General features: G+C 33.6%; 3 protein-coding genes across 6 annotated transcripts; 2 read left to right on the top strand and 1 right to left on the bottom strand.

The window, feature by feature from the left end:
* The first annotated feature begins 9,194 nt into the window (after positions 1 to 9,194).
* LOC116136392 (acyl-CoA-binding domain-containing protein 3-like) lies at positions 9,195 to 12,759 on the top strand. Of its 2 annotated transcripts, XM_031422112.1 has the most exons (6): positions 9,195 to 9,940; positions 9,977 to 10,436; positions 11,667 to 11,772; positions 11,866 to 11,966; positions 12,061 to 12,136; positions 12,555 to 12,759. In XM_031422112.1, the coding sequence occupies exons 1-5, from the start codon at positions 9,466 to 9,468 to the stop codon at positions 12,128 to 12,130; spliced, it is 1,212 nt and encodes a 403-aa protein (XP_031277972.1). In that variant the 5' UTR covers positions 9,195 to 9,465; the 3' UTR covers positions 12,131 to 12,136; positions 12,555 to 12,759. The 2 variants fall into 2 exon arrangements, with proteins under 2 accessions (XP_031277972.1, XP_031277971.1); XM_031422111.1 differs by having other exon boundaries at positions 9,195 to 10,436.
* Positions 12,760 to 14,163: 1,404 nt separating this feature from the next.
* LOC116136391 (molybdate-anion transporter) lies at positions 14,164 to 21,028 on the top strand. 2 transcript variants are annotated; one of them, XM_031422108.1, is made up of 10 exons: positions 14,164 to 14,642; positions 14,739 to 14,883; positions 15,359 to 15,527; positions 15,742 to 15,997; positions 16,989 to 17,077; positions 18,597 to 18,779; positions 18,881 to 18,966; positions 19,064 to 19,148; positions 19,262 to 19,309; positions 20,184 to 21,028. In XM_031422108.1, exons 1-10 carry the CDS (start codon positions 14,447 to 14,449, stop codon positions 20,316 to 20,318), a joined length of 1,392 nt encoding a protein of 463 aa, XP_031277968.1. In that variant the 5' UTR covers positions 14,164 to 14,446; the 3' UTR covers positions 20,319 to 21,028. The 2 variants fall into 2 exon arrangements, with proteins under 2 accessions (XP_031277968.1, XP_031277969.1); XM_031422109.1 differs by lacking the exon at positions 19,262 to 19,309 and having other exon boundaries at positions 14,166 to 14,642.
* Positions 21,029 to 21,517: 489 nt separating this feature from the next.
* Positions 21,518 to 25,685, bottom strand: LOC116136376 (probable prolyl 4-hydroxylase 9). 2 transcript variants are annotated; one of them, XM_031422093.1, is made up of 8 exons: positions 25,277 to 25,685; positions 25,076 to 25,195; positions 23,897 to 24,054; positions 23,349 to 23,451; positions 22,967 to 23,062; positions 22,505 to 22,570; positions 22,294 to 22,413; positions 21,518 to 21,828 (listed from the first exon to the last, which is right to left on the bottom strand). In XM_031422093.1, exons 1-8 carry the CDS (start codon positions 25,394 to 25,396, stop codon positions 21,811 to 21,813), a joined length of 801 nt encoding a protein of 266 aa, XP_031277953.1. In that variant the 5' UTR covers positions 25,397 to 25,685; the 3' UTR covers positions 21,518 to 21,810. The 2 variants fall into 2 exon arrangements, with proteins under 2 accessions (XP_031277953.1, XP_031277952.1); XM_031422092.1 differs by having other exon boundaries at positions 21,518 to 21,723; positions 25,277 to 25,682.
* Positions 25,686 to 25,951: the final 266 nt, after the last annotated feature.

Below are 25,951 nucleotides of genomic sequence, written 5' to 3' on the forward strand. Positions count from 1 at the left end.
TTCTAATTGCCTATATAAAGACAACTATTCTCCTTGAAAAGTTAGTTCATGAAATATCAAAAACTTGGTTTAACCATTGAGAGCAACTTTGTGTTCTTATTGAGATTTCTTTATCCAAGTCTTGGCAAGGAGATTTGGTGGTGAATCGATTCAAGTTGGTGGAGAATTCCTTTATGCTTGAAGTGTTCATTCTTGTCTTAACCTAAAATTGCAAGTAAGTGTGACATTGCCTCCATTTGTGTTTGGCCGAATTTAAGCTTGAGTTTAGGGCATATTTTTGTGTTGTTTGTTGTTGCAAATTGGTTGGAATTGGATCAGTCATATTCTTAGAAACCGATTTTCCTAAGAAGGGCGAGATAGGTCAAGACTTAGTTTCTATATGAAACACAAGACCAAGGCAATTATGTTGCCAAAAACCAGTTGGTTATACTACATCCCAGTGGGAGCGATATGGAAGTTGATGAATTAGTTTCAGATCCTCCATCATTCTCCACTGACGATGCAACTATGATAGCTGGTCCAAGTGGGAGTAACACTAATCAATCTCCAATACATCGTTCAAACTGGAAACAAGTTCCACGTTGACGATTTGAGATTGAGGGGGAAATTTTTCTAGTTACTTCACAAGATGAAGAAGAGCCAAGGAATGTAAATGAGGCTCTTAATTGCCCTTCTAAGGAAAAATGGATGAAAGCAATGGAAGAAGAATTGGAGTCTATGAAATCAAACCAAGTATGGGAATTGGTTGATTTACCGAAAAGACGCAAAGCCATTGGGAACAAGTGGGTTCTCAAAATCAAGCGTAAAGCTTATGGCAGTGTTGAAAGATACAAAGCTCGCTTAGTCACGAAGGGGTATACACAACAAGAAGGAATTGATTATGAATAAACTTTTTCGCCTATTGTGCGGTTTACCTCAATCTGACTTATTCTAGCTATAGTTGTGTAATGCTTTCTTTCTAGCTAGAATACTCGTAAAATAACAGTAAAACTCACTAAATATATATAAGAAAATATACATGTAGATGAGTTTAAAATAATGGGCCCAATTTTTTTTTTTTTTAAACAAAACTTTACATCATGTAATAAAACTTCTCAAAATAATCTCGACAGTGTTGCCCGCTCCTTCCGCTTGTTGACACTCCTTTCGACCGCCTCTCAACTACTACCTGCAAAAACATTGAAAACAATGGGGTAAGCACTAATTGCTCAGTAAGTAAACCCACTAGGCTACTCCTTTCTCTCCGTTGTTCAACTTCTGAATTTCTTTCCTTACAACACATTTCTTTCTTTTTCTCTGTTCTTTCTCTACTCTTTTTCTTTCTCTCTATTCTTTCTCTCTGTTCTTTCTATATTCTTGTTTCTCACTTACTAACGAGTAAGCAGAATTGGAGAAACTAACTTTGAATAATATGAATGCCATGATGCATATGCATAAATGCATAAAGAATGCAATTTCTTTTCTGTTTTCGGTTTCTCTTCTTTCTTTCTATTCTGTTCTTTCTTTCTATGTTCTATTCTTTCTTTCTTTCTGTTATGTTCTTTCTTTCTTTCTATTCTGTTCTTTCTTTCTGTTCTGTTTTGTTCTTTCTTTCTTTCTATTATGTTATTTCTTTCTATCTTTCTATTCTTTCTTTCTTTTCTTTCTTTCTATGCTGATCGGACTCGGTTGAGGCATGGATTCGAAACCCTGGCCATGTGAGTGGGTACAGTCCTCATCTACATGCACTTCTATCGGACTGTACAACTTTTCTTTCTGATTTTGAGGCCGCTCACTAAAGGCAGCATGTATGTAGGACTACTTCTTTGTCACTCACGGGTTCCCCATCGCAACAACCTTCACTTCTTTTTTCTTTTTACATTTCTTTAAGTAAAATTTCAAATTTGAATTCTTCTTTAAGTATATTTCTTTAGATAATACTTCTACCTTTAATTCTTTTATTTCTTTTTCTTTATTCTTTACTATTCTCATCCATGTGTATGTGCATGGAACTATGCTCATTCTTTGCTATTCTTTCTAAATGCAAATGTGAGAATGCATTATGGCATATAAAAATATCATTAGAGAACTAGTATTGTTTACCAACAACATTCCCATACTTGAAATCAATCATAGATTATTAGACTAAAAATATTTTGAGATAGTCATTCTGCACAGGTCATATTCAAAAAGGCATATCTCGAGTTATACACGTCGGATTGCTACGATCCTGGTCTCATTTTAAAGCTTGGAGACAGGGCTACAACTTTCTTGTTTAGGTCTCAACCCAATTCAATCGGTAAGATACCCAAAAATCACTAAGAATGTCACGCCTGTGATAGGGCAACCATAGTAACATGTTTTCTCTTAGGATTTTCATCAAACAAATTGCATGCTTACTCAAACTCTAATTTGACTACACTTCTACTTCTTTCTCAAGCCACCAATATTTAGAGCAAAAATCCCCTAAATCAACACTAAACTTAGCCAGGAAAATACACTCCATAAAGTATACTCAACCTCTTTCTAAATTCAACCAAACTTCCATCAATCACCATATAGGCAAAGTCTACATTCTCATGGCTGAATTTTAATTATCATCAAGTATCAATCTCATCAAAACTTCTCAAAAGCATAAGCACATACATACATGTACAAATCCCTACAAACTTACTCAAATCAAACTTAGGGTTGGATTTACTTACCTTGATCTTGGGTAGTTCTACACTAGAAACGCTCTCTTTGGATAGATCTCCTCTCCTTCTTAAACCCTAAGCATAAAACTATAAGAATTCAACACCTTAAAAATTAATCTCACATCATATTGCAATAACTCTTACCTTTGGATGCTTAGGATTGAATATCTACCAAAATCCAACCAAAAATCCTCTAAATTGCCTTGGAAATTTGATGAAGAAAATGAGAGAATTTGGAGATGAAAGTGGCGTGTGAGGGAGTAGAGAATGATGGAGTTTTCAAGAATGAACTCAAAATATCTCATTTATTACTTCTACTTTCCCATTTTGCCCTTGCACTTTCTATGAAATTTCATCTATGTCCCTTAATCAATTACAATAATGCCCTTATTTTTATTAACTTCTCCATGAAATTCTATCTCTTTTCACTCCCCACTTTTTCAACTAATTATGAGTGAAAAGACCATTTTACCCCTAATGAAATTTTAAGGCATTTTCTTCACATTTTCTCAAAATAACTTTAACAAAAAAATCAACTAAGGGTATAAGGGCATAAGTTAAGTTACGTACCTTAATGTGGGCGTTACAAGTTGCTAGCATGGATCTTGAATTGCATCAAATGGATGTAAAGACTGCTTTTCTCAATAGAGAATTACAAGAAGAAATCTATATGGAATAACCAATAGGTTTTATTAGAGAAGGTCAAGAACACAAAGTGTGTAGACTTTTAAAGTCAATTTATGGCCTCAAGCAATCCTCAAGACAGTGGTATATTCAATTTCATAATTTGATAATGTCATACAATTTCAAAATGATAGATGAAGATCATTGTGTATATACAAAGAGATCCAATAACAAATTTGTTATATTATCATTACATGTTGATGATATACTTATAGCTGGAAATGATAAGGGATTTGTCAATGAAATCAAATGATGGTTATCATCTCATTTTGAGATGAAAGATATGGGTGAAGCTGCATATATTCTTGGAGTCAAGATTTCAAGAGATCGCTCAAGAAAATTAGTATCTCTTTCACAAGAACCATACATTAAGAAAATTCTTGAACAATTTCATATGCAAGATTGTAAACCCATAGACAACCCTATCGCGAAAGGCGAGACTTTGAGTCGTAACATGTGTCTAAAGACTCCACAAGAAAAAGAATAAATGAAGAATGTTCCTTATACAAGTGTTGTTGGAAGTCTCATGTACGCCATGATATGCACTAGAGCCGACATCTATTATGCCATTGGGTTGGTAAGCAGATATCAGTCCAACCCAAGACAAGCACATTGGAAAGCAGTGAAGAGAATCTTAAGATATCTAAAAGGAACAACTGATTACTCATTATGTTATCAAGGAAATGATTTACACTTACGAGGCTACACCGATGCTAACTGGGGAGATTTAGATGAAAAGAAATCTACTTCTGGATATGTTTTCTTACTAAAGGGTGGGGCCATATCTTGAGGCAGTAAGAAACAATCATGTATAGCCTTATCAACAATGAAGGCTGAGTTTGTAGCATTTTCAGCTGCAGTGCAAGAAGCCGTTTGGTTGAGACGGTTCATGAATCATCTAGGTATAATTAATGTTGCTATTGAACCAGTAAGAGTAAACTGTGATAGTCAAGCAGCAATAGCATACACTAAGGATCCCAAATATCATGGTAAAACAAAACACATAGATATCAAATAAAATTTTGTGCGAGACTTGGTGGCACAAAAAGAGGTGAACATGAAGTACATATCTACGCATGACATGGTTGCGGATCCATTTACAAAGCCTATACCAAGAGATACTTTCAATAGACATGTTAGATCTCTAAGCTTACGTAGATGTTGAATGTACTTATACTTTGAGATTTCCCAAAATTGTTCACGTTTGTCTTATCAATATTAAATAGCAATATTGTCAATGCTCAATTTCAGTTATTATGGAACATACATGAAGGAGTATATATATATATGTAAATATTATATATGTTTATTTTGAAAAGCGTGTTGGACAGTTAAAAGATTGGCCTTCTCACACAGGCAATCGCTTCTATTACTTCGTAGGAATGGAGATGAGACGAATTTAAGCTTATTATCTAGGTGATAATAGAGAGCCAAGCTTAAAATATTTAACGTCGCCTAAAAAATAATGTCATAATGAAATATGACCATAAGTGATAAATGATCATTTTATGTCTAATTGCCAGATTAGAGTTATGATGAATTAAAAGTATGTAAAGTGAACTCAAGTTAGACATTAGGTATGTCTTAGGGTCTCATACTCTTAGACATTGTGTGAGACCCTGAGATTTTAAGAATAAAATCTCATAAAATACCCTTGTTACTCTATTCTATTTCTTGAAAACCTTATTTAATGATTGCTATCTTAGAGTGTTGCCAAAAGATTAAGATAAATTTAATCTGTTGGGACATTTCTAGAAAAGCAAGTTAAATGAAAGTTGCAAGAATCAAGAAAAGAGGAAGATTACAATTTTGGATTATCACACTATAATCATGTGTATTCATTGGTCGACCAATTATGTTTTACTTTTATGTAAAAAAAAAACATAATTATGAATGCAATTGATGTTTATTATAAATGAGATTGTTAGAAAAAAGATGTGATAAGTAATCTAGGGTATTGCATACAACATACAACCTAAATTTCACAATTTGAGAAATTATATATTCCTAACAGATATATGACTAATATGCTCTCGAAGTATGCATGGTCACAGGGTATATTTACTAAAGATGAACCTTGAAGAAGCACATAGAGAAATAGTCTCATCATGTGTGAGTGGAAGATATTAGATATGGGTGGGACACCTATGATGGGACCCACCCAAACGACGTTTCAAGTGGAAACTGCCAAAGACAGTTTTCACCTAAAAAAAACTGCTTGGCAACTGTCGCCCATATATAAGTGAAGTTTTTTCTTTTAGAAAGGTTCTTCACTCTCTCTCTAAAATATTTGTTAAAGAAAAATACACTACGGTGGTTTTCTCTCAAGATTCAATTTTTTTTTGCTTCAGAGTTAAAGGAGAAGATGTATTTATACTATGAACTTCATTGTAATTCGTTTATGTAAAATGTGATTGCAATGGGTGACTATTAACATGATCTTGGGATTAATTAGAATATTTGTTATTCTGACTTTTTCCAACAAATACTAACAATGTTCGCCTTTAAAACATCAAATTTGTGTTTAGCCACTAAGCATTCTCCCTGTTACCACCTTTCGATCTATCCAATGGTGTCAATGGTGTTTTTGGTAGCGCCTCCAACACTCTCGCCAACGACCGATAACATGTGGGTTAGTTTTGAAATCAATGTTGAAAAGAAGTTATATTTTGAAAAAAAAAAAAAAAATTGTAAAAAGGTTTTGAGGCAGTGCAGACTAAACCCATGGTGGATAGGGGCTTAATTTGGAGTAAAACCAATTACCTCCCTTAAACTTTCCAAAATTCATTAGGTCCAAACAAATGGCATATTACACAAATACCTCTCCTGTCGTCAATATTCTCCGTTAAACAACGGTTAACAATGGTTCAAAGGGTAAAGAGGTCATTGCATACTAAAACTAATGTTGAAGTCAAAAAAAGGAAAACATTTTATCATATTTAAAGAATTATTGATCACACCATAAACCTAAGGGATTTCTCTAATGTCAAAGGCGCTACTATTCAGTGCAATTTCTTGATCTAGTGCTCAAGTATGGAAGAGAATTAAGAAAGTAAGTGCATGGAAAGGAATAATATTTGGAAAATGAAGAATAAAGATAAGCTGAGCTAATTGATTTGACACCATGTTAGGTTGTTCAAAGAAAGCGTTTCGTGGGTTCAAGGGCATTTTAGTCATTATATTGGCCAAACTTGTTTTTTTTGTCAATTTCAACAGCCGAAACTTATGGCAGGAGAAGTTCATGTGTAATATGCCATTTGTTTGGACCTAATTATATTTCGTAAAGTTGAAGGGAGGTAATTGGTTTTACGCCGCTTGATTTTTCTAAAATAGTCCCGAGAAATTAAATTTTAATGCAGTCCCCTTCCCCAGAAAACAAACCAGACTAAATTTTAAAAAATAACTGTAGCAACATTGTTTACCTCACTGCAAAACAAACTCACCCTATGCATATACAATGATAAATAATCTCTTTAATTCAATGACATTATAGTCCAACAGTCCATACATTATACCCTACCTAACTTACTCTTAAGAAGCATTTGGTTTAGGAAATATTGTATTACTTGGAATATTATATTAATAGAAAGATTGATAACCTTAAAGATTATTGAGAATTTTATTAAAAATATGTTTGGTTAGATAAGATTAAATTGGTGAGTATATTATATTGATATGTTTGGTTAGGAGGAATTAATTCATGAGTATGTTATATTTTAGGGTTAGATTACTAAATTGTCCTTGTATTATAATATTATTATTGATTTATTTTTTATTATTTAACCCCAACATTTCACATTTAGCTAAAACACCCCAACAATAAAAAAATTTAAAACTTAACAAAAACACCCCAACCACCTTCCCAAGAGTACTGACACAGTCGGTCGGTTGTCCTCTTGGGTGGCTGGAGTTGGTTGTGGTCTTGGGTAATTTGGTTGAAGTACAAGGGTAATTATCTCTTAAAAATCTTGAGTATAAGGCTAAAATTGTCCATAAATTTATTTTAAATTGTTTAGATAACAAGGACATTTTTATTCTAAAATTTTATTAATAAGGGATAAAATTGTAACAAAAATAAGATTACCAAATAATCTCAAAATATCAAAGAAAATGGTAGTATTCAGATTATCACCTATATAACCAATAAGGATTACTATTAGTTTTGGAAGATTATCCAAATCTTATATTACTTGACAATTAAACATAATAATATAGTAATATAAGATAACATTACCTGATTCATGAAAGACAACCCTTAACCAAATAGCCTTTTAAGGCACCAAGTTATAGATTGCACCTGTTAAAAATAATAATAATAATTGTACTTGCACAGGTAGCATATTTTATATGATAATATATTTTATGAGTAATATTACACCAACAATCTCTTTTCATAATTCTAACGTAACAATTTGTAATTGGTTAGCTATAATTTATCAAATGAGAGTCGAACTGATCAATTGCTAGCTGTCACCTAAGATTATGAGAGAAAATTTGTAAAAAAAAAATTATAGACTTAGTATTCCTCATATTTTATTGATGGGATAATGCAACCATGCAAGTTGCATAATTCTTTCGCACACGTGCTTTTTGCCTTGCTTAATTATATATGATATATTCACATTACCTGCAAGAAATTGTTAGTACAGTCCATTTTCTTATTAAAACAAGTTGAATACTTGAATGGACCATCTACCTTGCGACGTTGCTGCGCTATCTCTTCTCGTTTTCCTTATTTTATTTATTCTTTTCAAGTTTAGTTCATTGATTTAGATGCTGCCATGTTTCCTTTTTAGTAAATTTCTACTAAGTATAGGTTAAACATATTTTTTTTATTATTATTTAGCTCGGATTTTCATGAAAATTAATAAGTATATTTCATGGTTAAAATTTATTTAACATATTAAATTTACTGCAATAAATATAGTTAATATCCCCATAAGATCTGTCCAAGTGTTTTTTTTTTTTTTTTTTTTGGTATATTATAGGTGTGTTTGGACAAATTTGTGCGTATCTTGATTATTCTCTTAAAACCTTAAAATTAATAGTTAGATAAATTTTTAGTGATTATAGTCGTGAATTCGAACCCCTAAACTTTGAATAATAAATTTTATATAATAAACATGTATAACATGCTGAACAAATTTGACAATGACAAATATTGGAGAGATAGAACGCATCTACCTTTCCCTGAATTTATTTGTGACAAGTCTAAACGAATCCATGTGAAATACGGCAGCCAGAAGATGAAATGAATGTGCTTGATTTTATATGGACACAACCATTTATTTTACTCCAGAGAAGCTACAGGATATTTCCTTATTCTGATCAAATTTGTTGAGCTGGAAACTGTTCAAAATAATTTGCAGAATTATATGTCAGTTATCTCATCATATTTATAATTAATTATTATCTAAATATATATTACTAGTTTTTTTTTTTTTTTTTTAATGAAATCTTCTACCGTCTGCTATATCGAAACTTCTTTGAATTATTAATATTAACTCTGATTGTGTAATTAGGTGTAAATACTTGAAATTGCATTGAATAAATAATTAAAAAATATTTGATTTATTATGTAAAAAACATTTTTCCTTTTTTATTTAAATAGATATAAATTAATTGAAAAACTGGATTATTCATAGGCAGCATATCCTCTCTTTAACCTTTAAGCTTTAACTTTGTACGTTTCTTTTTCTTTTGTTCCTAAGAATTAATTATTTTATTGAAGTAATAGATAGCTTGTTTTGTAATTGAAATTACAACGGAGCCCCAGTGGCCAGTTGGCCACGTACATAAACATAGTATGAAGCAGTCCAAGGGCAACATTTTTTTCCATAGCTTGACTCTCCTGAACAAGAAACAGAAATTGGTAACCACCGTCTCTCACAGCATAGCGCTCTCTCTGTTAGTGGAGAGTCCCTTTCGAATACCTCTTCCTTACCTGCAAGATGGGGCCGACAACTAATACTTGTATTACTCCCACAACACCAATATACTTTTATCTCTCCCTAAAATTCTCTTCATACCCATAACACTCTTTTTTCTGATTTTTTTCTACCTTTTCTTCTCTCCTGTAAAACCCAATTCAAAGGAGAAAACGACCATGGAACTTTTTCTTGAACTTGTCTTCACTGTTGCTATTTCTCTTTTTTTCTCTTTTTTGCTCGCCAAGTTTCTTTCAGGGTCTTCTTCTTTTCGTTCGGCTTACACTGATGACTTGGTCAGTGGAGAGCGTAAATTCCAAGCTAAGCTGAAAAGGAAGGGTTTTGAATGTGAGAGAAGAACTGGCTTTGTTAAAAAAGTTGTGAAAGTTGCTGATTTGGGTGAGTCGAGGCAAGAGAAGTTAGTACCTGAAGAGATCTTGAAGGATGGTTGCGGATCATGTGATGATGTCAAGATTGATGAAAATAAAGTTTTGAGAGAAGTGGAGGTTGAAATTGTTGAAGAAATTGATGATGGTGTTTGTGAATGTGAAGAGAATTTGGCGGTGGGAAGTGTTGAGAGTGAAAAAATTGCCAACTTTGAGACAGATTTAACTAAAGATGATGTTTTGGAGAGTGAGAAAGATTTAACTAAAGATGAAATTTTGGAGAGTGAGAAAGCTTTAACCAAAGATGAAGTTTTAAAGGGTGAAAACTTGACGGAAGAAGCGGATGATGGCAGAGGTTGTTTGTCTGAATGTGAAGAGATCGTTGTAAATAAAATTGGTGAGAATGAAAAAATTACAGAAATTGAAACAGAATTTAATAAACATGAAGATGGCGTGGCCAAAAGTGGAGAGACTGAAATTTTAAAGGGTGAAAGTGATAATGAGATAATAGAAGCAGACCAAGATGGCGTTAAGGAGGTGTTGTTTGACGAGGAGGATGATTGGGAAGGAATAGAGACAACTGAGTTAGAGAGGCTTTTTGGTGTTGCGGTGGCATTTGTTGGGAATAAGAGTAATGCTGATCGGATTTCAAGACTTGGCAGTGATGTTAAGTTGCAGTTGTATGGACTTCACAAGATTGCCACTGAAGGCCCTTGCCATGAGCCCCAACCGATGGCATTGAAGGTCTCTGCTCGCGCAAACTGGTATTAGGCGTCTTCTCTGGATTTTGAGATCTATGTTTACATATCATATTATGCTTGGTTGTTTTTTTTTTTTTTTTTTTTTTTTTGCTTAAAAATGATTATGTCTATATTGGGTATTTTTTATCCATCTTTTTTTGGGTTCAGGGGTGGAGAGTTCCCAATATGTCTTCATTAGAATACTAAAATTGTATAGAAATTATTGGTCAGTTAGGTCCAGTACTGCCACGGAGTTGATTAGCGGCACATGTATAGGAATTTGAATAAGCTCAAGTTTTGAGAAATGATTGGTTCGCTGATCTCAGAATCAGTTGTTGGTGATTTAACTCTGATGTGGAGAATATGTGCTGGTGGTATGTTGAGAATTTCAATAAATGGATATTGATGTCTATATAATAAAATAGCTTACAGGAATGAGCAATGCAATGTTGATATACAGGGAAATGAGTGAAAAGGCAAAAATAAAAACGGCAAATTTGATTGGGTAAGATAACTGAATGAGAATAGTTATTCCTTACTTTAGAATTTGTATGCACAAAGTTTGAACTTGCATTCTGTAAGAAATGGTGTTCTATAATGGGATGTTTGAATGGTTTCACTTACGTTCCTGTCTCTTTCTGTTATGAATGCTTTTCTGAGTTACCTTTTCATATTCTTTCTCGTTTCTGTTTCTGTTGGTTACTTATTTTTAACTATTATTACTTTAAAAAATGGTTGAAGTTTGTTATGTCGGAACTTGCATTACATTCATGGAAACCACATCAGCTAGGAGAACATGAGATGGAGTTCAGGTCATCAATCTTACTATTAAAACTCGCTGGGGGATACAATAAAGGGGGACAAAGAATCAATTGAAAAGATATTTTTCTAAAATCCTCTCTAGATTCTCAGGAGCCTGTTCCAATTTATTGCACTTTTTCACACTTTCTGTAATTTTCTTACCAATCAAATACCGTGCAAAGTCAATTCAAAATTAGGAAAATCAATGATCATTATCTTGAATCTCAATTTGTCATATTAGCTTTTCATTTTAAGGGAAGAGAGCGAAGAAATGGTTGTTTGCACCCTGAATGTTATGGCATAGAGCAAAATTTGAATCAGGCTCAGGACAGATGAACTTAGTGTAAATTGTGAAATAGCCAAATAAGGCCTCCCCTTTGTGGCTATAGCTTGATTGCTAGACATATAAAAGGCTCATGGCTTCAATGATGGAGGAAAAATATTTTCTGATAGGAATGCGTGGAAACAGCTGGGGGACATGGATCCAGAGGTTGCTATGGAGCAGTATGTCACTGTTCTCTTGAGAAGCATTCCTGGGTGTAACCAAGATGAAGTCAGTGTAAGTATTTCCTCTTGAAGCATGTATTGCTACCAGTCTCTTTGGTGCTTTCAACAGTTGAGAAACTCTGAATCATGCTCTTTTGATGTACAGGGAGATAGTAAGCATATTTTTGTTGATGCTGACGCTTGTAGGAAGCTAGCTTCTGATCTAAACACATGGAAGAAGAACCAACTAGCTGCTGTAGATGAGAGGTAGTTTTGATTAAAATACTTGCATTTAGGTTGATTTATATGAGGCTCTTGAAGTTCCTTAGTCCTTCGCTTGTTCTTTTCATTTCCACTACAGGATCAAGGATGAGCTAATACCATGTCATGAAGGTTTAGATGTGAATGGATCTTCAGTTGAGTCACCTTGAACCAAGGTGTGTATGTGGTTGTTTGTTTATGTATGTTCATGACTTTTAACTTCTTCATGCCCAGCATGCCAAACTGTATGAGGCAAATACTCAGCGAAGATGATATCTATGTTGATATCTCTGTGCCTTGCATGTGATTTATAAGAAAGTCATTATTTATTGGATGTCAATAGCAAAACAGACATGTTTCCTGATAAATTTGTTGCGAAAGTATGAATATTTTCAGTGTTTCATTATTCTTCCAAGTCATACTTCAAATTGCCTACTGCTGCTCCGTAAGAAAATAGTCGCGGTCTTGACAAGATACAATTAAGCAGAATCACATCTCCCAAGTTGGGTGTTTTCTTGAGTTGCATATTCAAAACTTTAACAGCTCTGACAATGTATTTTCTTGCCTTTAATAACATAAATTGGTTTAATTCAGGCAATCGAGATGCCATTCAATGTCAATTGCTTCATCAACAAAGTGGGCTCTCCAGAAATCTCACAGCTTACAAGTGTGAAGGATGTGGAGTTCACTTCATATATTGCTTAGTATTAGAAATGTTTATAAGCAAGTAGATCTTAGTATTTCAGTGCCACACTGTACCTATGGCTATTACAATATTTTCCAACTGATTCCAGCTTCTTATGAGCTTAATATAATTATATTGATTTTAGGGTAGGGGATTTCCTCAATTGCCTGGGTATAGTTTAATTTGAATTGCTTTTAACAGGCTCAACCAAGTTTTGTCCAGGTAAGTCCAGGATTAGGAAAATATTTTATTTGTTTTTTATGACAGGGTAGTTGGATTTTATACTTTTAGCATATTTCCTTTCATGATGTATGAATAAAGCTTTTAAAATTGGAGTTTTAATGTAAAAATAACTATGGGTTTGTGGTGGCTTTTATAGAGAGGGTTGTTGATTAAACTTTTGAAAATGAAGTTTAATTTAATGTCCTACATATAAAGTAAGCGTCACCATTCAACCATTTATTACAATTCTATGAACGGTCTTATTCAGTTAGTTGTATAAGGAATTTTATTGGAGCAATATAATTTGCGTGATAGTTAAGGCTTGATCTTGTTGATGGTGGGTGGTCAATATTCTATTCTAATAACAATTCTTAATTGTTGTAGGAATGTTTATTCTCTTTATGATTGTTAGATGATTGATTTTTTAGTGATTAGAAAGAATTGATATTAAAGTATAAGTTTTAAATTATTAATGTTCATTTTATGGACAAGATATATATATGTCAAGGTTTTAAAATTGGTTCGGGTTGAAACCCGACAAAGTGGTCCGAGTCTGGGTTTGATCAGTTGAATTGGTTTCACCGGCGGGTCAAACTGGTGATGTTAGCATGTTTAAAAGTTTGAAATCTAACAAAAACATCCCTAATAAATTACACAGAAGTCCCTATAAATTTGAAATCTTGTAAAAACATTTCAAATTACATCGTCGGCGTTGACAACCCAGGTCAAATAGGGCTTGTTTTCAGCGTCAACAACACACCTTATCACCACGAAAGCTCTCTCCTCAGCCTCTTGATCAAAACCTATCTCACCCCACCTCCAATCGTCGGCAACAATGCACAATTTTTGTGATTTTCGATTGCTTCACTTATCAAAAATCACCTTCATCGTCACCTTTCAACTTATCATCCATTCCTATTCAGAACACCTAACATTTCAGCCACCAATTACTCGTCTATCATCGTTCTCCTCTTTAGGGTTTGCTATGAATAATCAAAATTTGGTAACTCAACCCCGTGAAGGCCTTGAGTCCCGATTCCGTAGATATATATATATATATAAAATGTTATTTGAGTCCAAAAACATCTATAAAATGCTTTCTAAAGATACCATTCTTAAATTCTTATTTCGCATTCCAATATTCCATCCATAAGGCCAAGGCCAATCCCCTTTTTTTAAATATTCCCTTAAAATGACATTTATATCCACACAAAATTAATCTATGTGGCTCCAATAAAGTAATAATACAAGGAAAACTACACAAGATGTTGGAGAAAGAAACTATGAAAAGGAAAAACAAAACACAATCCTTTTAAGTTCTTTTGGGGTAATACGCACCGTCTTGATCAACGGCACGTTTCACATAAATTCATCTTTCTTCTTTACCAGCCTGTTACTACATCTGCTGCACTAGCAGTTGCTATTACAGAATTCTCATCAAGTACCATACCGATCTGACACTCTTATTTAACACACTTACTTTTACAATCTGTATATCTCTTATTAACTATCTATGATCTAGGGTTTCTCTGAGATCTGATTATTCTCAATTATCGCTTCAAAATTTAAAGAAGCAAAAATGGCCGTCGTAATCGAAAGCTCCGTTTGGGAGCCAAGTCCATTTCTCCATATATTCATATTCCTCTCGTGCTTCGTCTCCATATTTGTCCTTCCTTATTCATCAACCAAACCTTCCTCTGTTTTCGACCTTGGACTCTCCTCTTCGTTTCTTCACTTTCAACGAAACTTTCTCTTCATCTATTCCCTCGCTTCAGGTAACCTTAGCCTCCGTTTCATTGTGGAGTTAAGTAATCTTTTTTAATTTGGGTTATTGATTATTTTTCAATTGCATTGTTATGTTTTGGTCTCAGTAATGGAAGGTTTGTGGTCGGTGTTCGGAGAGTATGAGTTGGTTTATTACGGTGTTAGTAAGGAACAGATGGTGTTGTTTCTGTGTCTTGGTTATGCAGCTGCTCTCTTTGTTGGAACTTTTCTAGGCATGCTCTCTGATTTAATGTAAGTTTATTTGTTATTGTGTTTTCGTTAATCAATCATGCAAAGTTTGCTAGAAGCGGTAGAAATTTCAGAGTGATCAACTTGTTAATTTGTTTCCAACAACATTGTGAATTATTATGGATTCAGTTGTAAAAGAAGAGTAATAATGTATAAATTATTTTGGAATTTAAGAGCTTGTATTGTGTAGGGTGTAAATTGGGAAAAATTAAGATATGATATCGTCTTTGTGAGTGAAAGGGAAAATAATTTTTCATTGATATTTTGGGGATCCATGAATAATATCCTTAGTTTGAGTTATAATATTTTACATATTGATTTTAATGGATTGATGAAGTAATTGGATGTGGTATTGGAACAGCTTGACAAAGTAGAGTTTATTTTGTGTTACACTTTGACAGCATCTTCATGGACTAGGATTTCTTATGTGGAAATTATGGGGCTCTGTAACTGATTGTTTCATGTTTGTGTACTGTAGAGGTCGAAAGAAAGTTTGTTTGGTGTTCTTCATCCTGCACCTCTTTGTTGGTATATGGAAGAAGATTTCAGTGCATCCAGGCATCTGGGTTGCAAATATATGTTTGTCACTTGCCTCCTCAGTATTTTCTTTTAATTTTGAGACATGGGTGGTTGTTGAACATGAAAAGGTTTGTGTATATAATCTTTTTTGTTTTCTGCTTCTGCATTTCACACAGACGTGGTGAATATACCTTTTTGTTTTTTTCTTTTAAATAAATTTGTATTCAAAAGATTGGTTTCAGTTTTCTTTACCCCCTTAACATTTTGGTGCCATTACCATGTTACGTCATCTGCACATGTAGATAAATTTTTCATGATTGTTTATGTGTTTCCTTTTTGCAGCAAGGGCACAGGCAAGATTCTTTGAGTGACACCTTTTGGTTAATGACTTTCTTTGAGTCTGCATCCCTAATTGGAAGTCAAATACTCACGAACTGGTTGGTGGGGATTAATGTAGAGAAAGGCATTGCATCTCCTTCCAATGCATCTATTTTCCTGGCAATATTAGGAGTCATCTTCGTCACAAGAGGATGGACAGAAAATCCACAAGTGGAATTTAAGGATTATAAGACATCCTTCTTTACACATATTTTTGGTGGTAAAAGCTTTTTACTTTTGTATTTAGTGCCTAATTTAGTTTTCAAAAACAAATACATAGTGCTTTTGATATTTTCAGTGGGACAGTTCTTCAGTTTTAATTTAAGCTCGATGGTTGTGGTGTCAAATGCATGGAAAGCATTGTCAAATGTGTTGGACATGTATGATATCATCCATGATTTAGATAAACATGTTTTGGAGCCACTGCTTTACTGTGACTGTACTTCATTCGCTATTGATAAGAGACTATTCTATAATTTGTTGCACTTAATTTGCATTTATCATTCATATGGACTGTTTTGCTTATCATTCTAGCTATGATTAAATCAAATTCATTAATTTGCTTTTGTGAAAGAGAGTTAGAGTGTTTCTTGTAGTTTATTCCTGAAAGTCATGGCATTGCTTTTAATCTCTTGATGTAGCATTAGCTTTTCTTTTCAGTTTAGATTGATTATATGAGGGTGTTATTCTATCATATGAGGATTCAACCACTGATCACTCATCATGTGCTCTTGAATTTTTTTGTGCCATTGTACTTTTATAGAATTGGTCTTTTATAGAATTTCCGCCATTTTACTTCTAAAAAAGAATGCTTAGCAAAGTGAATATCCATTTGATTATTGATTTACCAAAGGAATTACCTGCGCATACCTTAATTTAGTTTCTAATACATATTATGATCAATATGGCATACTACGAGTCACCTAGTCCAAGAATTTTAGGGATGCATATGAAAGAGTAATGTTATGTGCACTAACCAATTTGTACTAATCCAAGTACTAACATTGAAAATTTGAATTTTTATTTTTGGGGGAATTTCAAATTTTCAATGTTAGTACTTGGATTAGTACACATTGGTTCTTGCACATAGTTTTATTCGCATATGAAAACCCTATAGCATAGAGTGAATTTTTGTTTGCTATGACTACTTTGAATAAAATATCATCTCACATTATAATTTATATCGTTGCTGAATTGTGTATGATAACCAGATAAAAGGATATGGCTCTTGATTTGGGCACAAGCTTGCCTCCAATTTTCGATTGCAGTATTCTGGATTCTGTGGGCCCCAACATTGGTGGTATGATCATACATCTTATTGGAAAAGTTAAAAAATTGCTTCTCACTTTTGGTTTTCATTACTCATTTTCTTCCTTTCATTACTGAAGATTCTTGTAACTTCAAGAATTTTAGGCATTATGGCTAGCTTCGCGAAAGTCTTATTTTGATTTTTCTTCACATTTTATGACATAGAATTTTGGTGAAATCTAGGTTTTGGTGCTAAAGTGTACTAATTTTGTTGAAATTTCAGGATAAATAGTTCTCTTACACAGGTTAAGTGCTCAAAAGAAAACTGTTTGTTTACACCTTGTCAAATTTACTAGGTAAAAGTGCTTAGTGGTCGAATGTGAAGAGAATATTAAGCACCCTAACCAATGTCACACATCAGGCATTATGGCTTCCTATTGTGCACCTGATGTCTTATTAAGTAATAAAATTGAAAAAGGAATTCTCAAAGACAATTTTCTATAAATAAAGAAAACAGCAGAATGTATACATATTTTGAAGTAAGAGTGGAGTTGAAATTCGCTAAATTNAGCATAGAGTGAATTTTTGTTTGCTATGACTACTTTGAATAAAATATCATCTCACATTATAATTTATATCGTTGCTGAATTGTGTATGATAACCAGATAAAAGGATATGGCTCTTGATTTGGGCACAAGCTTGCCTCCAATTTTCGATTGCAGTATTCTGGATTCTGTGGGCCCCAACATTGGTGGTATGATCATACATCTTATTGGAAAAGTTAAAAAATTGCTTCTCACTTTTGGTTTTCATTACTCATTTTCTTCCTTTCATTACTGAAGATTCTTGTAACTTCAAGAATTTTAGGCATTATGGCTAGCTTCGCGAAAGTCTTATTTTGATTTTTCTTCACATTTTATGACATAGAATTTTGGTGAAATCTAGGTTTTGGTGCTAAAGTGTACTAATTTTGTTGAAATTTCAGGATAAATAGTTCTCTAACACAGGTTAAGCGCTCAAAAGAAAACTGTTTGTTTACACCTTGTCAAATTTACTGGGTAAAAGTGCTTAGTGGTCGAATGTGAAGAGAATATTAAACACCCTAACCAATGTCACACAATGATGTCATATATTTGTTACTGAATGTTGTTTCTTTCTGTTTTCCTTTTTCCTTTCTCTGGGTAATTTCCTATTGTGCACCTGATGTCTTATTAAGTAATAAAATTGAAAAAGGAATTCTCAAAGACAATTTTCTATAAATAAAGAAAACAGCAGAATGTATACATATTTTGAAGTAAGAGTGGAGTTGAAATTCACTAAATTGTGTTCATATTGTCTTTTTGTCTAGCAAGTAAAAAGCTAAGGACTTATATGTAATTAAATGTGAAAGAACTGATGTCTTATTAAGTCTCAAGTCTTTCTGTGTCATATATGCTTTACAATTACAAATTTGGTCAAATTAATTATTCAATTGAAAAGGATGCTTTTACAAAATATTAAAAAAAAAAAACTAAGAAGCTAACTTGCAGTTATTTCATGCTAAGTGATTATATATTTTTCATGTATTTTAGGCTGATGGGCGAGAAGTGCATCTAGGATTGATATATCCATGTTTGCTTGGTGCAAGAATGCTAGGAAGCACTGTATTCCCATGGCTCATTAGTGGACCATCTTCAATTCGAACTGAGGACTGCCTATTGTATGCATTTGTTGTACTGGGGTTTGTCTTGTCTATAATAGCCTATGATTATCAGGTATGAACATGGCACATATCTTAAAAAGAAAAAGACTTATGCTTACCCATTCTGATTCTGGCACTAAATAGAAGTTTACATCATCTATCGGTGATTTGCAGGAAATTGGAGTCTTAGTCACATTGTTCTGCTTATTTCATGCCTGTGTTGGCTTGATTCTGCCTTCACTTGCTAGATTGAGGACCATGTACGTTGAATTAGTTTTTTTTCTTTTAATGTTATGGTAACTAAGTTATTTAGTGAACTTTTATTGTTTGATAATCTGTTTCTCATTGTCTTTGCAGGCATGTGCCAAATGAGTTGCGTGGAGGGATGATAAGCCTTTCTCTAGCTCCTGCAAATGCAGCAATTCTGCTTTTTCTGTTGCAAGTGCGTATTTTCTAACTAAGATCTTGGAACATGGGAAACACTAATTGACTTCCATATTTGTGTTGTATAATGCACCAATGATGACTATGATAGAACTGTTGGTTTCAATGCAGCAATCAATCTTTTCTTGGTGTAATGCCTGTCTACCTGGAGACTTGAGGGTAATATACTTGGGTTTGAGGATTGTCCTGTCCAATGCTATATCCAAATATCTGTGGCTTTGATGTAGACCACAATGGTGGACAGATGATAATTCTTATGACAGGAAAAATACTGTGTTGACTGGCATAATTGATCTTATAAGATTTCTATGTTTTCTTCATTATGGTCAATTTATAATAAACAATTGGTAACTAGGCTGAGGTGACCTTTGTGAGAAGATACTTTTTCACATTAGTTAATCACAATAAAGCAACTATAAACCTTTGTGGAACCTGGCTGAACTGATCAACCTAGGGCTCAAGCATGTTGAATCTGGTCTTATATGAGAATTTTCTTAACTAATTATATCAGTGGTTTGGCTTAGCAATGAGCTTCCAAATCCATTGTTTGGAAGATGTTTATACTACAGCCACTTTGAATTTTTTTGCTTAAGTGTAGAGTATGCATTTTTATCAGTAGATATGGTTGTTTGCCCTGATGTTTGCCTGCTAGTTTGTCTGGTGATTACTCCCAGCAAACAAACCCAGCTTTCAGAAAAAAGATAGAATATGTTCTAATCTGAAGATGCCATCCTTTCAGGGGAGAAAAAAAGCCTGTGTGAGTTCGGTTAGAAGTTGGGTTAAACTTCACTACATATATTACTGTTTCTTTGTGATGCTGGATAATCTTGCTTCTCAAAGTGTTTTATCTCAGTCCTGACAAGACTCTTATATGTTCTTAGCTTAGTTTGATGTTTGCTTTATTCCACAATAATGTTATAATTGAGCTTATTTATTCATTTATTTCTTGTATTACATATGAACGTTATCATTGAGCTTATTTATTTATTTTTATTACATATGAGCTTAGATATTTGCGTTGATAATCTTGCAGAGAGGCTACTATCGGAAAATTGAGAATGCAGCAATGATAGCCTTTGCAGCCCTTGGGCTGTTCTCAGCAGCTGGATGTATGTATTTATTGAAGCGGTGGGGAAAGCAACCATACCAAGATTCCCACAAATTATGATTTCCTTACCCCATTTCATTTCAAGCTCCGGTTGGTGGATTCTTGGTGTCTTCCATCTATCACCTATTGGTGGACATGAAAGTGAAATTTATTTACGGTAGTGAAACTCAAACATGTGCTGTATAATTCCGGTTGAAGTATGCAAAGAGGCATCTGATTACAAGAATAGGGAAGAGACCATGAAGTCAACAAGTTCGGTTTTAAGGCTTGCTAAACTTAGGTTCATAATCTCATAAATATCTGTTACTCTACAAGCAAGGAGTTTATACGTAAGTAATTTTTTGTCATTGAATCCCGCAAGTTTTGACTTTCAAGTTTGAGATATAAATTGTCAGGCGGATATAGAACCTTGCAGCTAAGCCAAACTAATTGATGATATTTGAGCTGTAGAGAAAAGCTTGCCTCTGATACATTCAGCTTTTAGATGGGTGTGTTAAACTGGGAAAGACTAAGCCGCCAACTAATACAAGCTGATGTTCTCAGATGAATACAGTAATGGACCTGGAGTTAGTCTCGAAGTTGAAAGACTTGTGATTCATGGTATGTATAATAAAATTGAGTTGAAAACATTATTTAATTGTTATATTAATTCTTTGAGAAGGAGGTTCCTCTCTTCTGCCTTGATAAGTTCTGTAGCTCGTAGAGCTTTGAATCTTGTATTCCCAGTGTTAGCAAAAGAGTGGTATAATTTTTATTTTTTTTTCTATAATTGAGACGCCAACTAGGCAAGTTTTCACTTCTGTTGTTCGGGATAGTCATCCTTGAGTTGATCATCATGCGTTGCATAGTTGTTTAGAGGACGGAGATCTGGCTCTTCCTCAGGTTTCTTCTTCCTACTGAAAGGCTGGCCCCTGTATTCACATTTTTTTTCCCTTCTTATTCATGGTTTGATAAAAATGCGGGCTGCACTTGTCAATAATGATAATAAAATAGAAGATTTGAAGTTCGTGGCAGACCCCTTGGATAACTATTGAACCTTCCTTTTTCTTGAAAACTACAAGAGTTAAGTAGCTGTAAAAATAAAATTAAAGTTGGTTTGTGTATCTTAATTTAATTAATATTGGGTAAATAGTAAGACAGCAGATGTTAAAGATGTTTTAGGTCATGGGTACAAGAGTTATGATCTAGTGCACCATAAATTCATGTTGTAAACTGTAAATCTCTGGCATATAGACATTCTTATAATACTGGCACTATTATTCGAACAATTTTTCTTATTGGTATTAGATGGTAGATGTTATAAGTGAAGTTAAACATAACCATCTATTTTGGCTTCTCTGAATGGAACAAAAATTATCGCAACTAAATGTACAATGATTTAATCATATTGTTCTTGATCTCTGATCCACTTTGTAGCCACCCATTTCTGCCCCTTTATTACTGAACAGCTCCCGTGAAGAGATGTCTGCAAAAGCATCCACAAATTATGACATCTTGGATGGAACTGGTTATCGCAGTCCATGCAATTATGAATTTCCAGAACAACAAACCCTTAATCATGGGATTTCAGCTGCAAACCAATATTACTCTCATCACAGCAATAATGAGATCAATGAAAGAAAATGTTCACAGGTTGGCATAAAAGCAGCGGAACATAATCTCTATACATACCAAAAATGCCCACAAATGAACAGAAAGAAATAAGATTTGCGATATGAAAGTGCGCTTAGTCACGGTTTTTGGCATCGTGGAGGTTTTTATTTTTACCATTAATTAATGACACAACCACGAGACATTAAGATATAAATATATAGGATATTATTTGAATCATCTTGTGTTTAATTTGGCAGTTTATCGACACCACTAAATAGAAGAAATCTGTTTTCCAAGATCTGTTGAAAGTTAACAAATCCCTAAGCCAATCAGCTTATTATTATTTTGACTTTCTATGCCGGGAATATTCCCACTGATAAATAGAGTTTAATCAGTCTGATTAATAAGTATGAAAACGTTGATAACTGAAAGGAACACTTACCGGGTCAATTGTGCCATTTGGTAATAATGAATAGAATAGAAGTGCATCCCCTCGGCGTGGCTTCACTTTTAAACCAACGCATTCCCGGTAATCATAGCTTCCATCCATGTTCATGCCATCCTGTGTATCAAAAGAATAGGATGACTGCCTATACATCAAATAAAAAAGACTGACCAAAAGTGAGGAGGAAGAACTTAGGTGTTGATCTTACCTCAAAAGGAAACACGGTTTCCCCACCTTCTTCAACATCAGATAGATACAACAAGAAAGAAGCAACCTGTATGAAGGATGATCGAGAATATTATTAACATATTTGGGAAACTTTAACTGAGTGTGATTATAGTTAAGTATTTGAATTGTACAACCTAGTCTATCTTGAAAACTTTTGCACATTCTATCCACATGCATATTCTCATTGACAATTCTAGAATGTAGAAGCTAAATAAGAGATGCAAATTAGAGTAACTATCAAGAAAATATGGAATGTCTGGAACTACAGCCTATTGTAATTGCATTTGGGACAAACATCACAAATTCTGGTTGGAAGTGACAGCACAGTTGCACTTGCATGTTTCAATTCATGAATGCTATATAAATCATAAAACTCTAAAAACTAAAAATTAGTAATGATAAGAATGAGCAAATAACAGCAATACTGTGGCTTAAAATGTACCCTTTGGCTCTTTTGTGGGCCATATTCTTCTGGATTGAACGCATCGTAGTGGGAGTGATACCTCTGCCCAATCTCATAACGCAATACATTGAATGCCTGAAACATGTGGATATCCTCAGACAATTTTAATATTTCCCTGAAATAAAAGGTTAAGTAATTCAACAAAAAAAGAAAAAAAAAAAAAAAACCAAAAACGAAACATTTCTTTAATGTCTTAAATTTTTTTGGAAAGCTTAAAGGTTTAAACATATAACAGTTGTAGACGGTGATTGTTTAAACATATAACAGGATACTGCAATAAATAAGGAAAAAGAAATTTCAAAGGAGTTGAAGATTACAAATTTGGGAATTAAAAGTTTATCAACTTTACTGTGAACAGTACCTCTCCATGAACCTTAGGAAGCATGGTAGCCCTTGCAATTTTTTCCTCAACGACATCCAAAGTTCCAGTTTCATCTTCAGCAGCAGAAATAAACATTCCAGAACTGTTTGAAGTTTGAACAGAGACAGCAAGCTTATACTATGATTTCTCTAAAGAGAAACTTCAAGATTAAAAGACCAAAAAAATAAAAATAAAAAAAAGTTTATCGGTTTTTAGCTTTTATACATGCACAGTTACTAATCCTGAATCCTTACTGTCAGATGCCCTGTATATGTCAAAAAGATGTTGCATGGGTTGAGATACAGGATTCTATAATATAGCTGAATTTTTTATAGGGAGGGTGACAAAGACAAGTTCAGGGCTTACTTCAGGTTTTCACAATCACACGCATAATGTAGATGAGTTTGGTAAAATATTGTACAAGTTATACCAACAGGCAATTCAATTGGTAAGGATCACTAAAAGAAAGCCATGGAGCCAACCAATTGACATAGATATCGAATACATTTTTTTTTTTTTGAAACCTCAAGCGTGCATAAAGCCTATACCTTGTTCTGATTCCCTTTGTGTTATCCTCTGTTTCTCCCTCACGTAAAGCCAGGGTTGATGGCTTAAGGCTTGGCTCTGCCATATTAATTATGTGTTTGCATTGTTCAGGAGTTGCAAAATTAGGGAAATATAAAGCCCGTGGCATCCAGCTCAAAACCTATATGAAAGGTAGCACATCAAAATGAGAATACTTTCTTTGAAATATGTAAGAAAGGTGATTCCCGTTGTTTTCAGTATGGTTGAGCTTATTGAAAGACAAAAAAAAAATCTTGATAGACCGTACATATATTAATTCTAACTCCATTCATATAATGATTTCTTCATGTCTAACTATCTAATGCTTACAGATTATGTGCTCTTTACTAATTTAAAAACAAATTGCACCTTTCTACCTATCTAATTTTAATGTGGGATCCACTATTTCTGGATAAAAAGCATAGCATTGTGGGAGCATAAAAAAACTTGCTCCTTTTCATAACCTTTCATATCTCTACCTAATTAATCACTAGTTAATTATAAATTATAAAATTACTTTTCAAAAAGTTCAGAAAGTGCCCAACTAAGTGTAATTCAGCATTAGAACATTAATGAAATTAATTTCAAGACCTAGAACTACCTAATCCAATAAAGAAACTTCCTAACCACACTTTTCAACCAGAAGCGAGCTTTTAATTAATACTTTACATCTTAAACCCTACAAATCTCATCAAACATATGGTCTGATTGTAATAGTCGACCTACAAGTAAGAAAATAAAGGCAAACAGATCATGAGAAAATTACGTCATTCACCAGATTACAACCTTATTTCACCATTAATTACTTCCATTAAACCAAGTAAAATCAATAGAAATGAACAAATAACAAATTATGCGGCTCACTCACGAACTTAAATAGCTTTCAATTCATTGTTCGTCCTGATAAAAAGAACACTAATATCGGAATTACTTGAATAAAAAAAAAAAATCACAGAAACCTCTGAAGAATTAGAAGCCTTCAAAATCAGTTAAAAATGTTTTCGTAGCAGAAAAAACAAAAAAGTAAAATCGCCTAATTACGCTAATAATAAAAAAACCAACTCTAAAGAATCAGTAATGAATTAAGAACCAGAAGTGCGTTATGAAACGATCGATCATATAAATAATAGGCTAAAAGAATAGAAGATTGAAGAATGAAGAACCTGAAAAGGAATGGTAGCAAGTGAATCATCTCCTGTGTGTCCATGAGGCAATAAATCATACTTGTCTTTCACCGATTCTAATATTGTCATTCTCGGCCTCGCTAAAGAAGAATCCTGCCACTGAAAATTAACATACAACGAATTTTAAAGACCATTGGAATTAATAAGAACTTCAATCAAAAGTGAAATCAAATCAAATACCTGAGAAACGAGAGAAGAACCGAAGAGACCAGCGAGGAAGAAGAACAAACAAGCAAGAAAGACGACAGGCAATCCTAGCTTCGTCTTGAGGTTCCAATTCGATTTGGCTTTGGCTTTCATTTTGCTTTCTGGTTGGTTCGATTTGGCTCACTTGATCGGTCTCTGTCGTCGTTGCTGTCGCTGTTGCTGGGAGAATTGGTGTGTGTCTGTTTGGGAAGTCAAATGAGTATTAATTATTGTTCTGAGAATGTGTTTGCTAGCGATTGCAAATGTACGACGCGGCGGGAATTTTCTTTAAGAAAGACAACGGGCGAGTTAAATTACCAAATTGTTGCCAGATTTGATAATAAATTGCTCCGACACAAAATCCAATTCACATCTAGTAACGGGTGATTCACCTGTAACGCTTTCCTTTTTCTTACTGCTTTTACCTTTTTCTAAGCCCATAGTCACAGTTGGCAATACTATCCAACTTTATTTATTCTTATCAATCTCAGTCTCAGGGTTTTTGAAATGCATTCTTATAATATTAATATTTCATTTATTTTATTTTAAAATTAAAATTAATAAAACTTAATAACTAGAACAACATATAATACATTACTATATAAATAATAAGAGAATATAATAAAATATGAGAATGAGAGCCAAACATTAAAAGTAAAAAATGAAAGT

The sequence above is a fragment of the Pistacia vera genome, unplaced genomic scaffold, assembly GCF_008641045.1.
Source record: "Pistacia vera cultivar Batoury unplaced genomic scaffold, PisVer_v2 Contig312, whole genome shotgun sequence".
NCBI classification, from domain to species: domain Eukaryota; kingdom Viridiplantae; phylum Streptophyta; class Magnoliopsida; order Sapindales; family Anacardiaceae; genus Pistacia; species Pistacia vera.